The following is a 15,686-nucleotide window of genomic DNA, read 5'->3' on the forward strand; positions in this document are numbered from 1 at the left end:
AGCCAAAATGAGGAATCGGGGGAGAAGGTCCCTGATCAGGGAGGTGAACAAGGACCCAGTGGTCACTCTGACAGAGCTCCAGAGTTCCTCTGTGGAGATGGGAGAACCAGAAGGAGAACTATCTCTGCAGCACTCCACCAATCAGGCCGAGTCACCAGACGGAAGCCACTCCTCAGTAAAAAGGAACATGACAGCCCGCTTGGAGTTTGCAAAAAGGCACCTAAAGGACTCTAGGACCATGAGAAACAATATGTTCTGGTCTGATGAAACCAAGGTTAAACTCTTTGACCTGAATGCCAACCGTCACATCTGGAGGGAACTTGGCACTATCCTATGGTGAAGGAGACTAGTCAGGATCAAGGGAAAGATGAATTGAGCAAAGTACAGAGAGATTCTTGATGAAAACTTGCTCCAGAGCACTCAATACCTCCGACTGAGGCGAAGGTTCACCTTCCAACAGGACAAGAATCCTAAGCACACAGCCAAGACATCGCAGGAGAGGCTTTGGGAAAATCTCTAAATGTCCTTGAGTAGCCCAGCCCGAGCCCAGACTTGAACACCATTCGAATATCTCTGGAGAGACCTGAAAATAGCTGTGCAGCAACACTCCCCATCCAACCTGACAGAGCTTGAAAAGATCTGCAGAGAAGAATGGGAGAAACTCCCCAAATACAGATGTGCCAAGCTTGTAGCATCATACCCAAGAAGACTCCAGGCTGTAATCGCTGCCAAAGGTGCTTCAACAAAGTAAAGGCTCTGAATACTTATGAAAATGTGGTCTTTTTTATTTTTTATACATTAGCTAAAATTTCTAAAAAACAGTTTTTGCTTTGACATTATGGGGTATTGTGTTTAGATTGAGGAAAGTGTCATGGAAATTCTTACAGATGGACACAAAGTCAATCTTAAATGAATCATTGTTTATTTGTCAGCGCGCTGGAGAGGTTCCAACCAACTCGATGCACCATAGTACACATGTCAATCGGGAGCTCTTCCTGGGTAGACCCAGCAGTTGTCTTATATATGGCTATACACAAGTTATATTTGCTTGATTTAGCATAATTAATTAATCATTACTGTTTTGTTTCATCCATGTGACAGACCAATACCTCACAAGGCTTCTTTCTCTCTAAGCTGAGACCTTGAAACTGAGATCTTTCGTTCGTTCTCAAAACAATGTCTGGGCGTACTGACAAATTACAGCTACTGATAGTGAGGATTTGTAGTCAGCCACTTGCATGAAAACGGAAATTGGTTATTAGAACAGCACATGAAAAGAAGACAGAAATTAGTTACAAGAAAAGCTCTAACATTCAAATTCCCATTACAAACGAAAAACAATTTAATCAATTTTAGAAGAAGGCTGAAACGTAATGAAATGTGTAAAAAGTCAAGGGGTCTGAATACTTTCCGAAGGCCCTGTATAGAACCTTGCCTAGGCATAATAATAAAGGAAGATTAGGCAAAGATGCAAATCATTGTAGAATTATCCAGTTCTGGGGACAGCAGAGTTGCGTGCTCTGAAGCCGTGCCCTTCATGACAACCCATCACACGACGCTCAGCCTGCGAGGCTGCCTTGTGCGTCGGCACACACAGACACTCACCTCTTTCGTGCCACAGCTTCAACAGAGAGGAATAGGCTACTGAAAAAGATTTGGCTCCAAAATATATTTTGTCATGATTCCTCTCGTCCCTCTCGCAGCATGCGAGCTCGTGTTAGCTGTCCCTTTTAGCTTTTTCTTTAAATTATTATTATATATTTTTATTCAAAAGTGTTTCCCAATGGGGGATGTTGTTTTATGGGTAATTAATCACAATAGTACAAAGGTTGACTTCACCCAACCTCAGTCATGCTCATGTTTGGCCTGGTGCTTAAACTTATCACCACTGCACACACACCTCACATACCTACTCTCACACACGAATGCATATGACCTCTCACTGCCTGACACCAGCTGTAATGCACTTGTGTACACACACATACCTCTCACAGGCTGATACCAGGTAAAATCTCACAAATGATCTATGAACCTACCAGGTACAACCCCAAATCCGTAAACACGGGCACCCTCATAGATATCATCCTAACTAACTCGCCCTCCAAATACACCTCTGCTGTTTTCGACCAAGATCTCAGCGATCACTGCCTCATTGCCTGCATCCGTAATGGGTCTGCGGTCAAACGACCACCCCTCATCACTGTCAAACGCTCCCTAAAACACTATAGCGAACAGGCCTTTCTAATCGACCTGGCCGACGTATCCTGGAATGACATTGATCTCATCCCGTCAGTAGAGGATGCCTGGTTATTCTTTAAAAGTGCCTTCCTCACCATGTTAAATAAGCATGCTCCATTCAAAAAATGTAGAACCAGGAATCGATATAGCCCTTGTTAGGAACCAATTATACACAGGCAGTTAGGAAAGCTAAGGCTATCTTTTTCAAACAGAAATTTGCATCCTGTAGTACAAACTCCAAAAAGTTCTGGGACACTGTAAAGTCCATGGAGAATAAGAGCACCTCCTCCCAGCTGCCCACTGCACTGAGGCTAGGAAACATTGTCACCACCGATTAAATTCACAATAATTGAGAATTTCAATAAGCATTTTTCTACGGCTGGCCATGCTTTCCACCTGGCTACCCCTACCCCGGTCAACAGCCCTGCGCTCCCCACAGCAACTCGCCCAAACCTCCCCCACTTCTCCTTCACCCAAACCCAGATAGCTGATGTTCTGAAAGAGCTGCAAAATCTGGACCCCTACAAATCAGCCGGGCTAGACAATCTGGACCCTCTTTTACTAAAATTATCTGCCGAAATTGTTGCAACCCTTATTACTAGCCTGTTCAACCTCTTTCGTATCGTCTGAGATTCCCATAGATTGGAAAGCTGCTGCGGTCATCCCCCTCTTCAAAGGGGGAGACACTCTAGACCCAAACTGCTACATAACTATATCTATCTATTCTACCCTGCCTTTCTAAGGTCTTTGAAAGCCAAGTTAAACAGATTACCGACCATTTCGAATCTCTCCGCTATGCAATCTGGTTTCAGAGCTGGTCATGGGTGCACCTCAGCCACGCTCAAGGTCCTAAACGATATGATAACCGCCATCGATAAGAGACATTACTGTGCGCCGTATTCATCGACCTGGCTAAGGCTTTCGACTCTGTCAATCACAACATTCTTATTGGCAGACTCAATCAACAGCCTTGATTTCTCAAATGATTGCCTCACTTGGTTCACCAACTACTTGTCCGACAGAGTTCAGTGTGTCGAATCGAAGGGCCTGTCGTCCGGACCTCTGGCAGTCTCTATGGGGGTGCCACAGGGTTCAATTCTCGGGCCGACTCGCTTCTCTGTATACATCAATCATGTCGCTCTCGCTGCTGGTGATTCTTTGATCCACCTCTACACAGACGACACCATTCTGTATACTTCTGGCCCTTCTTTGGACACTGTGTTAACTCACCTCCAGATGAGCTTCAATGCCATACAACTCTCCTTCCGTGGCCTCCAACTGCTCTTAAATGCAAGTAAAACTAAATGCATGCTCTTCAACCGATCGCTGCCGGCATCTGCCTGCCCGTCCAGCATCACTACTCTGGACGGTTCTGACTTAGAATATGTGGACAACTACAAATACCTAGGTGTCTGGTTAGACTGTAAGCTCTCCTTCCAGACTCACATTAAACATCTCCAATCCAAAATTAAATCTAGAATTGGCTTCCTATTAAGCAACAAAGCATCCTTCACTCATGCAGCCAAACATACCCTCGTAAAACTGACCATCCTCCCGATCCTCGACTTCGGCGATGTCATTTACAAAATGGCGACCAACACTCTACTCAACAAATTGGATGCAGTCTATCACAGTGCCATCTGTTTTGTTACCAAAGCCCCATATACTACCCACCACTGCGACCTGTATGCTCTCGTTGGCTGGCCCTCGCTTCATACTCATCGCCAAACCCACTGGCTCCAGGTCATCTATAAGTCGTTGCTAGGTAAAGCCCCACCTTATCTCAGCTCACTGGTCACCATAGCGGCACCCACCCGTAGCACGCGCTCCAGTAGGTATATCTCACTGGTCACCCCCAAAGCCAATTCTTCCTTTGGCCACCTCTCCTTCCAGTTCTCTGCTGCTAATGACTGGAACAAACTGCAAAAATCTCTGAAGCTGGAGACTCGTACCTCCCTCACTAGCTTTAAGATCCAGCTGTCAGAGCAGCTCACAGATCACTGCACCTGTACATTGCTCATCTGTAAATAGCCCATCCAATCTACCTCATCCCCATACTGTATTTATTTATTTATCTTGCTCCTTTGCACCCCAGTATCTCTACTTGCACATTCATCCTCTGCACATCCTACCATTCCAGTGTTTAATTGCTATATTGTAATTACTTTGCCACCATGGCCTATTTATTGCCTTACCTCTCTTATCCTACCTCATTTGCACATGCTGTATATAGATTTTCCTACTGTATTATTGATTGTATGTTTGTTTATTCCATGTGTAACTCTGTGTTGTTGTATGTGTCGAACTGCTTTGCTTTATCTTGGCCAGGTCGCCTACCTGGTTAAATAAAGGTGAAATAAATTAAAAAAATATATATATATAGCATAGATGCTCTCATATTTATCATTGCCCTGAGCAGATATGAGGAACCATACATACATAAGTTAAATTAGCTGAAAGATGACACTGCAGCAGTAACCCAACGTGTGTGTGCATATTCTGCCTCCATGCGACTATCCAGTCGGTTTCTATTTTTTCTTTATGAAGTGTGGTTTAGCTGGGATTTGTCCTAGCACTTTCAGCATGGCTTTATGATGCAGGACTTTGATTTGGTGTAATGAAAATGTAGTGCGTTCCTGTGTGTGTGTTGCTGCTGAAATATGACACTAGTATGATAATAATAACCCTGCTTGTCAGGCATTCTGAAGATTAGTCTCAACGGGAAAAATCCTCGGTCAAATCCCCTCACCTCACTACTCTCTCTCTCGCTCTCTCTCTCATATCCTCCTCTCTACCTTAATCACTCTCTCACACTCTACTGCAGATGAGTTGCTGTAGTCAGTTTTCGTGGTGTCATTTCATTGGGTAGGAGGGGGGAATCTGGGTCAGTTTATGTTAGTGTTTAGGTGTGCATGTTAAGAAACAGCGTATTACTGTATGCATGTTTTTTTGTTATGGTCATCAGCATATCAATGTGTGTTTTGTCTCCTCCCCAGATCTGCCCAGAGCCTGAGAGAAGAGAGACAGCCTACTGTGTAACTGGGCCTATGAGCAGCAGCGTCTCACCCTCCCAGTGAAAGCGATGTGTGTGGGAGGTGGAGGCCACAGCATCAGCAGAGTGTGTGTGGGACTCCTCTCCCACTCCCCTACCCCCCACCCTGGCCCGGGATGCCAGCCCACTTCCCCCCTGCCTTCTGTCCTGCCCTGAGCTCTCCTGGGGCGCCATGAACACCTACAGAGATAGAGGGGTCACCTGCACCTCCTCAGACCTGCTGGAGAGGGGCGGAGGGGGAGGCCCTGGGTCCCTCCTCACACAACATGCTGCCTTCCACCTCACCCTCAACGGCCATCCTGCCCCCTTTGACCCAGCCACCCAATCCCGTGTCTCCGTTCCCAAGATGGGTGTCCGCGCCCGTATTGCTGAGTGGCCGCCACGCCATGCGCAATCGAGGGAGTCGCTCCTGGAGAACGGGCAAGGTGGTAATCACCATGGAGACGACCCTTCCACGACGACTTCCTCCACATCTTTCCCCATCTCCGAGGTCGGGCTGGTGCGGGGAGGAGTAGCTCGTTTACCGAGGCGACGCACGAAGGACGTGGAGTTCCGTGGTGGGTACGGGGGTGAAAGAGGGTCTCCCGTAGGCCTGCGTGCCTTCCCCCCGTTACGGCAGCGCTCCAACAGCGAGGTGACTCTGAGCGAGCAGGATGAGAACGAGGTGGAAGGTCGTGGAGGTGCTAATCTGTTCCGGGAGTACGGCAGCACCTCCTCCATCGACGTGCAGGGCATCCCCGAGCAGAGCTTCTTTGACATGCTCAGCCAGTTCCACCAGGAGAGGCCCGACCAGCGCAGCACTGCCCCCGTACGCCTGGGGGAGCTACTGTACTTCAACTCCCCTCCCTCGGCACCCCTCCCCACGGGCCACTCCCCCACCCCCACACCCCGGGGGGAGGATGGAGGGGTGGGACGGTCGGAGAACAGGGTGAGGAAGAAGAGTGGGGGGACAGACTCGTCTCTGGGGACATCCTCTCTGTTCCGGAAGCTCCGCAGCTCCAGCAGAGGGGAGCTGGACAGAGGGGAGGCGGGGGAGGACGGGGGAGGCCGTAACTCTACAGATACCCCCTACAAACCCTGGGTGTGCCCCAAGAGCTTTGTCCACTACGACGCCCAGAGCATCCTGTTTGACCTCCATGAGGCTGCTGCTCAGCGCGTGTATGTATCCCAGCGGAGGAACACTGCCACCGGGGCATCGGCGGCCTCCGTCTCCCTGGCTGTGTCACGGTCCTCAACTCTGAGTGGGTTGGACGCTACCTACTCCAGCGTTGAGGACCTGACGCTAGGTCTCGACCCCAGCGCGCCCACCCCCTCCCTGGGCGTGGACCCTCTGGACGCCCCCCCCGGAGGCCCCACCACCAGTTTGCTCCTCCTCAGCTGCCCCCACTTCCGCAACGAGACGGGGGGACACGGGGAGCGCAACGTCAGCTTCCTGAGCTCCTCGGCCGAGCGGGGAGGGGATGGGGGCGCGGGTGACACGGCGAGGGGCAGCCTTCGGCGTAGCAACGCCAGTGTGTCGGTGGTGGAGGTGCCCATAGAGCAGCAAGTCACCAGAATGGACAGGCTGAAACTCTATAGCATCGAGCACGTGGACTTGGGGGCGCGCTACTACCGAGACTACTTCCACGGGAAAGGTAACAGCTGATCTGATCTTACCACTCAATCCAGCCGACCTATCCTGCCTAACTTGTACTACTTTTAGTGTTCACTCTCCTTATCATTTTCTGCTGTCAACACAAGTCTAGCCACGTCACTAGTGTTTCCACTGGCAGTCCTCTCCTCCTCCATCCAGCTGTCCCTGTACGGTCAGCCAACCTGGCAGCGGTCCCAGAGGGTAACATGTACCTGCCTCTGCCTGTTGGCAAACTGAGTTCATAGCTCTGAGAAGAATTAGCTTACTCCCTCACACACACACGTTGACCTCTCTGCCTCTGCACATGAATCCTGACACTGGTTGTCTCTTCCTATTTAAAATGCCCCCGATCATAGAGAAGAGGTGTGTGTGTGTGTGTGTGTGTGTGTGTGTGTGTGTGTGTGGAAAAATAGATGGCTGCCTCCCGAGGACAGAATCGTCTGCTAAGAGCCTAATTAGAGACAGAACGCTGTGTGGAACATGAGACTACTCCGGTGCTGTAACTGTAATACCCTGCATGCATGTCAAAAAGCTGACATTTATACTGCAGGACAAAGCGGGAATGCTAAACATGGCTGAGCCTCTTCAATTATGCAGGGACGAAACAAGTTGAAAACTAGATTCTTCCATGGGTTTCTTCCTCCTCCGCTCACAAATGGGAGAAGTTGCTCTCAGTTTGAGGAGTAAGCCATTAATGAATCATAAGGATATGTTTATAACCTTTTTACTTTAGGAATGTGTCTTATCAGAGATTTCCACTTATTCATCAAACTGTAGATAAGCAGATAGGCTACTCAATCTTCAGTCTGTCACACAGTTAGAATAAAATGTAATAAAATATCCCGTGGAACGATCTGTTTATGAAACCAACATTTCTGGCTACAAGGCCTATAGCAATAAGGCTAGTACGTCAAAGTAAGCGATTTGTATTGTTGTGGCTTGAAGAACAAATTTAAATTGAATTTAGTCATTTGTATATTATTATTGTATTATCTACTCTACCTATCTGAAGGTTACTCAAGCATGTGACATCTGAAAAAGTGGAATCTGTTCCTAGCAAGCCATGCCACCACACCGCAGGCTCAGCTGTACAGTCTTTGTTTGTCATTTGTAGCTCTAATCAATGTCCTCAGCTTCCTTGATGACCTGATTAATTCAATGTGTAATTGAAAATGGATTGAAACCACATACAAGCACTGCGAGCTCTGTTCTCACACTCCACCCTTCAATCTCTTCTCTTTCCCTCCTCCGCTCTGAGCCTGTTCTCTCTCTCTCTCTCTCTCCATCTCCTTTCACTCAACCCCCTACTTTCCCTCCTCCATTTTTCCATGTCAAAAGGCTGTTATTGCAATGATCAATACACGGTGTTCAACAGTACCAAAAGCATGTCCAGACATGTTGTGAACACACTCTCTCCCTGTGTGACACTGCAGAGCACTCTAACTACTTTGGGACGGACGAGAAGCTGGGTCCGGTGGCTGTGAGTATCCGCAGGGAGAAACTGGACGACACTAAAGACCTGAAGGACCAGTACCAGTACCGCATCATCGCCAGAACCAGTGAGGTACTAACACCCACCCCACCTCCCACTGCCTGCCTACACACAGCTAGATGGAACACAGAGTAGGCTGAATACTGACGCTGCCAAATGTGTGTGTCGTTTGAGTAGGCAGAGTGCGTGTGAGACAGTGTGTGGGGGAGTCTGCGTTTTTTTGGATGCTGTTATTTATGCCTGGACTGGACCTCAGCGAGTCCCCACGGCTCATCCTGACTCAACACACACTACCCTCTCCCTCCACACCTTCCCCTCGTACTCTTACCTCCCCTCCTCTCCAATCCCTCTATTCTCTGCCAGTGGAAATTTCCACCTGACCAGGCCCTGCTCAGAACAGCTAAGCCGAACGCTGCCCCGGGCCCGGCCCCAGTCCACTGGTCGGCCTCCCTCTACTAATACCCCAGCTAGTGATAGGTCAAAACCTCTTCAATCGAAGCAAAAATGTAGCCGGACAACTCACGCTAAATTCTTCCGTTGCTCTGGGGATCGCAACATGCTTTAGTCTGAGACTGCCATTGTTGAAGTCGTATGTGGTGAAGAGGTGCGTTGTACAAAACAAAGTCATCAGCGATTAGATCGTCTCTAACTGGAGTATCAAAGCCAATGACGCATTTTCAAACCGCCGCTTTACCCATGTGCGTTCTGGCTCTGGCCCTACCCATCGGTTTCTGGACCAATCAGACGGCCCAAATGTGTTCGCATTCGGTAAAGGGTTGGGGAGGTCCTCAGATCCAGACTCATCGCCGAGAAGAAACTAATGTCCGTAAGCTTGGCGTAGTGTTTGGCCGGAGCAAGGAGTCTGGGTAGCCAGGCAAGCAAAGATGTGCTCTGATTGGATCACCACACCTCCAGGCCTGGGACAGGGGATTCTCTATGATTGGCCAATCACCCATCTAGCATTACCAAAGTCCTCTTTAGTAGATTATAAACACAGAGTGTGGACACTTTCTCCTTGTACAGGGTTTTGAATAACGGGTGCCCCAGGGTGCGGGGATCTCCCATTAACAAACTAGGGTACCATCAGAAGCACTGAAATATTAATGTGGAAAACCCCATAAACAATCCAGGCCACTATTTTTAGGGCACTCAAGGGTCCACATGTACCTGGCACTACCTTTGCTGCACACTCAAGTTCTCTCAGGATGTTTCTTGTACAGTGCATTCGGAAAGTATTCAGACCCCTTGACTTTTTCCCCAAAAATGTACGTTACAGCCTTACTCTAAAATGGATTTAAAAAAAATACTCTACACACAATACCCCATAATGACAAAGCAAAAACATACCTTATTTACTTAAGTATTCAGACTCTTTGCTATGAGACTCAAAATGGAGCTCCGGTGCATCCTGTTTCCAGAAGGACAACCATCTCTGCAGCACTCCACCAATCAGGCCTTTTAAGGTAGAGTGGCCAGACGGAAGCCAGTCCTCAGCAAAAGCCACATGACAGCCCGCTTGCCAAAAGGCACCTAAAGGACTCCCAGACCATGAAGAAACAAGATTCTCTGGTCTGATGAAACCAAGATTGAACTCTTTGGCCTGAATGCCAAGCGTCACGACTGGAGGAAACCTGGAACCATCCCTACGGTGAAGGATGGTGGTGGCAGCATCATGCTGCGGGGATGTTTTTCAGTGGCAGAGACTAGGAGACTAGTCCAGATCGAGGGAAAGATGAACAAATCAAAGTACAGAGATCCTTGATGAAAACCTGCTCCAAAGCGCTCAGGACCTCTGACTGGGGGCGAAGGTTCACCTTCCAACAGGACAACGACCTTAAGCACACAGCCAAGACAATGCAGGAGTGGCTTCGGGACAAGTCTCTGAATGTCCTTGAGTGGCCCAGCCAGAGCCCAAACTTGAACCCGATCGAACATCTCTGGAGAGACCTGAAAATAGCTGTGCAGTGATGCTCCCCATCCAACCTGACAGAGCTTGAGAGGATCTGCAGAGAAGAATGGTAGAAACTCCCCAAATACAGGTGTGCCAAGCTTGTAGCGTCATGCCCAAGAAGACTCGGCTGTAATCACTGCCAAAGGTGCTTCAACAAAGTACTGAGTAAAGGGTCTGAATAGTTATGTTAATGTGATATGTCCCCCCGCTCTTCCATTTTTGCTTTGTCATTATGGGGTATTGTGTGTAGATTGATGAGGGGGGGGGACAATTCACTCCATTTTAGAATAGGGCTTTAACGAAACACAATGTGGAAAAAAGTCAAGGGGTCTGAATACTTTCCCAATGCACTGTACACCCAGTACGCAACGTTACATACTCAGAGACTGATTGACAGATTGACTGACCACTGCACAAATAGCTATCCTAATAGACTGGGTGTACATAGCAGTTCTGCTTGCGCCCTGTCTAGTACATGTACTTTCCAATAGTGTCCAGTGAGTGTCGTGGCTGTGCCCCTCTGGCTAGCTGCTGCCCTCCCTGTTGTTTTTAGCTGGATTACATGGCTGCCTGGCCTCATCGCCTCAGCCCCTATGGAATAATGGGCCGCTCCGCCGCCTGTGTCTACAGAGCTCAGCTCACAGACGCTCCACTCAGGCCTGTCCTTGGTTCCCACAGAGAGAGAGAGAGAGAGAACTCTACAATGCTCACAGCCCCCCCTTCCCTCCCCCATACTCACTCATTGAAGCTTGAATGACGCTGACTCAGCATGCTGTAACCACACGATACACACTCAATCACACACATCCACGTGCACACACACATTCTTACACACACCCCACAGATGCCCCAGATTGGTGCAGTCAGTCACTACTTGACACCAACATAGGGTTTCCCATCCTGCCTCCCAGGGGGAGAGATTGGGTTGGAGACAATTGTCAGAGGTTAAAGGTCACCGGGGGAAACACGGTATGAATAGTTCGACGACAGGTTATTGGCAACTATTGTCTCAGCATCTGAGAAACGACTTGTTAAGTCCAGTGTCGGAGTAGCTCTATGTTGTGCCAGAAGGTAATCTGAATCGGTGGAATTGAACCTGCATTGTTTAGGGGTTTCTTTTCCCCCACGCCAAACCCTTGACTTCGTTAAGATGAAGCACTCTCTTGTCCCCTCCAGCTCCTCAGCAGTGTGTTGCAGTTTTAATGAAGCGCGGTGCCGTGGTCTCTCTGAATACATTGAATAAAATACAGCCCTCTCAGCACCTGAGATTATTATAGCCCCGCTGTCTGGAAACACCCCGAGTACCGGTCTCCCCTGTAGGGTTCACTCAGGTGAATGGCACTATGGGCAGTAAGAAGCTTTTAAAGATTGCACATATGCATCTACTGAAGACATTTGTCCTTTTTCTCAATGTCTCAAAAAAACTTGCAGAGACATAGATGTGAGCAGGTTCTCTGCAAGTTAATGGACTATAAAGTACATCTCATCTTACCTTTTGTGTGTGTTTTACATCTCTATCACTCCCATGTCCTCTGTGTGTGTGTGTAGCTGGTGACGTTGCGGGGGTCCATCCTGGAGGATGCGGTGGCCTCCACAGGGAGGCACGGCACAGTGCGGGGTCTCCCCCTGAAGGAGGTGCTGGAGCAGGTGGTCCCAGAGCTCAGTGTGTCCTGCCTGCGCCTGGCTCTCAGCACGCCCAAGGTCACCGAGCAGCTCCTCAAACTGGACGAACAGGGGGTGAGTCAGCGGGCCATGGTCTCAGGCGCGAGTTATATGATATCTCTGTGTCTTTTATCACCTCTGATATCACCTCCTGTAGCTACAGTCATAAACGCTAGATAGGCGTGTCTCTGTTTTGAGCCAGGGCGTGGCAGCCGCGTGTAAATGCGGCCTAATATTTGTTTGTTCTCCGGTGTAGCTGAGTCAGAAGCACAAGGTGGGAGTGCTGCTGTGTCGGGCAGGGCAGAGCACCGAAGAGGAGATGTATAACAACGAAGAGGCCACGCCCGCCTTCTCTGCCTTCATGGACCTGCTAGGGGAGCAGGTGTGTCTCCGAGGCTTCACCAACTACGCCGCCCAGCTGGACACTAAGAGTACGTCGCTGTGTGTGTGTGTGGTAGGGTGTGTGTGTCGGTGTGTGTATGTATATGTTTGTGTCTTGTTTGTGTGTGTGTGAGGGGGTGCGTAGTAGGGTGTGTGTGCAGGCGAATGTGCGTGCCCAATGTCAGCACAGTTTTCTGCATGCCTTCCTAATGGTTAAATGTAGTTTTTGCAGTCATATAATGATCGACTTAAGGCTCAGGTGTGAACACTGAGTAAAATGAGTGATTCCTGTCAAATGGTGCATGAATATAAAAACACTGTTGCTACGTAACTGCCTATGAAGTCAACCGTTTAGAAAGAGTCTCGACAGACTATGGTTTTTGATGTGGTGTTCCTTTATTTGTTGAGTTCATGCCCTGGTGCTGAACTGGGACAGGATAATGGAACGTTGACCGTGTGTTTGCTTGTGTGTATGTTTGTGTGTGTTGCTCTCTCTCTCTCTCTCTCTCTCTCTCGGTTTCCTGCAGCTGACTCGACAGGAACCCACTCCCTGTACACCACCTACCAGGGCTATGAGGTCATGTTCCACGTGTCCACCATGCTGCCCTACATGCCCAACAACCCACAACAGGTGAGACCAACACACACACACACACACACACACACAGCATGTTCTACCACAGCCCACCCCAAACACCTTCAACTTCCCTTCTATCTAGTATTGTTGTCTGGTCAATCCCACAGGTGTAGTTACAGAGGTTAGGAAGCTCTTCCAGATTCCTAAAGGGTACTCAGGGTGGCGTGGCCATTGTCAAAGTCTCACTAATCCTTTGGCCGTCCGTTTGAGTGTCACCGTTGAGTGTCATAGCTCAGAATCAGAAGACACATGGCGGACAGAGACAGGAAGGGTTAACTATTTTGTGTTTGTGTCTGTGGTTTTGTTATAGCTCTGTTCTATAGTTTGTCTGGCTCGGACATGGACAATTGCAGCTGCTCATGAAATAGAACTTCTCTCTCTGCCTCTCTGTTAGAGTGGTGTTCCTCTTCAGTTCTGTGTCTAGTATTTGTATGGAGTCTTTGCTCCCTTTGAATGGTCTTTTCAGTCCTCTCTCTTATAACTGGATCAAAGCTGGGTGGGGCTCAGGCTCTAGGTTTCTCTTTCTGCTCTAAATAAAGCTGCCTTCCGACATATCCCTCAGGGCGTTGTGTTAACGGTGTGTGCGAGTGAACTGTGTGTCAGTTGTTAAGCTAGGCATTTCTTGTGTGCGCGTGTATGTTTAAATCGTTTGCTCAAGTGTTTGCATGAGAACTTAATGTGGGTGAATGTACAAGGTCATATAAACCCCACGAGTGTACTTATATTTGTAATGTGCTGCTAACAGTATCTATGTTCATTGAATACATGCCAACTGTACAGTAACTGTTGCTAGCACATACACCACATGATCAAAAGTATGTGGACACCTGCATGGGCATTAATATGGAGTTGGTCCCCCCTTTGCTGTTATACCAGCCTCCACTGTTCTGGATAGGCATTCCACTAGATGTTGGAACGTTGCTGCTGGGACAAGCTTCCATTCAGTCACAAGAGCATTAGTGAGGTTGGGCACTGATGTTGGGCGATTAGGTCTGGCTCGCAGTCGGCGTTCCAATTCATCCCAAAGGTGTTCGATGGGGCTGAGGTCAGGGCTCTGTGCAGGCCAGTCAAGTTCTTCCACACCGATCTCAACAAATCATTTCTGTATGGACCTCGCTTTGTGCATTGGGGCATTGCTGAAACAGGAAAGGGGCTTCCCCAAACCGTTGCCACAAAGTTGGAAGCACAGAATTGTCTAGAATGTCATTGTATGCTGTAGCATTAAGATTTCCCTTCACTGGAACTATGGGGCCTAGCCCGAACCATGAAAACCAGCCCCATTCCATTAGTCCTCATCCACCAAACGTTACAGTTGGCACTATGCATTCGGGCAGGTAGTGTTCTGGCATCTGCCGAACCCGGATTCGTCTGTCGGACTGCCAGATTGTGAAGCGTGATTCATCACTCCAGAGAACACGTTTCCACTGCTCCAGAGTCCAATGGCGACGAGCTTTACACCACTCCAGCTGACGCTTGGCATTGCTCATAATAATCTTGTCTTGTGTGCGGCTGCTTGGCCATGGAAACCCATTTCATGAAGCTCCCGACGAACAGTTTTTGTGCTGGTGTTGCTTCCAGAGGCAGTTTTGAACTCTAAATTTAGAATTGCAACTGAGGACAGGCGATTTTTACACTCTTCAGCACTTGGCGGTCCAGTTCTGTGAGCTTGTGTGGCCTACCACTTTGCGGCTGAGCCGTTGTTCCTCTTAGATGTTTCCACCTCACAATAACAGCACTTACAGTTGACTGGGGCAGCTCTAGCAGGGCAGAAATTTGACAAACTAACTTGTTGGAAAGGTGGCATCCTATGACGGTGCCACGTTGAAAGTCACAGAGCACTTCAGTAAGGCCATTCTACTGCCAATGTTTGGAGACTGCATGACGGTGTGCACGATTTTATACACCTATCAGGAACGGGTGTGGCTGAAATGGCCGAATTCACTAATTTGAAGGGTTGTCCACATAAGTTTGTATATATAGTGGATACTTGCTAATACATGCTAACTGTTGCTAACAGCAACCTTTTTGTAAGTCAATGGGTCTGAATACTTCGGAATATCTACAGAGATTCCAAGACTATCACTGTTAATGACAATTGGTTCCCAGTTGACCAGCCTGGTTAATTAAATAATGAGTTCGATGAATAAAATATAAACGATGTATGAAAGGTTACGCCAAAGACTACAGTATGAAGATCGGCAGAAACTGCTTCTACAATAGAAATCCCCAATCAGACTTGAAGGCGACGTCATGGCGACGTTAGCTAGCATAGCTCATGTGCAAAAACCCTCCGTCGGGTCTAACGGTCATGCCTGGCCGAATTACGCATGTGCAGGCTGTCAAATGAAAGTCACTCCTTCGATATTAAAAAAGTTTCACAAGGTTGTAGTAATGACAGGTTCAGCTACTTAATAAGACATTTCCTCAAATCTCACTTCTCCCATTGTCTGCCAAACCCTGATCTGTTTAGTCTGCTTCCAGACCTTATTGCCAGAAGTATCGCGACGTTGCGCCTCTGGGTTCGAAAACTCTGTGGTTACGCTATATGTGTAAGTGTGCCTGACTGAACTACTTTTATAGGCGTGTGGGTGTGTAAATGGTACAATGGCAGAGAATAGATGAATATTCAACACACTAACT

The 15,686-nt window shown here is 48.3% G+C and overlaps 1 protein-coding gene across 2 annotated transcripts in view; it reads left to right on the plus strand.

Annotated features, from left to right (window-relative positions):
• Positions 1-15,686, plus strand: part of LOC106612494 (signal-induced proliferation-associated 1 like 3) — a 105,957-nt gene that overhangs the window by 60,976 nt on the left and 29,295 nt on the right. For both annotated transcript variants that reach the window (XM_045724368.1, XM_045724369.1), the window contains exons 3-7: positions 5,235-6,924; positions 8,357-8,487; positions 11,915-12,103; positions 12,285-12,459; positions 12,937-13,040. In XM_045724368.1, the coding sequence (XP_045580324.1) occupies positions 5,463-6,924; positions 8,357-8,487; positions 11,915-12,103; positions 12,285-12,459; positions 12,937-13,040 (2,061 nt within the window). In that variant the 5' untranslated portion in view covers positions 5,235-5,462. The remainder of the gene's footprint in view (positions 1-5,234; positions 6,925-8,356; positions 8,488-11,914; positions 12,104-12,284; positions 12,460-12,936; positions 13,041-15,686) is intronic.

The sequence above is a fragment of the Salmo salar genome, chromosome ssa09 (genome assembly GCF_905237065.1).
Source record: "Salmo salar chromosome ssa09, Ssal_v3.1, whole genome shotgun sequence".
In the NCBI taxonomy this organism is placed as follows: Eukaryota; Metazoa; Chordata; class Actinopteri; order Salmoniformes; family Salmonidae; genus Salmo; species Salmo salar.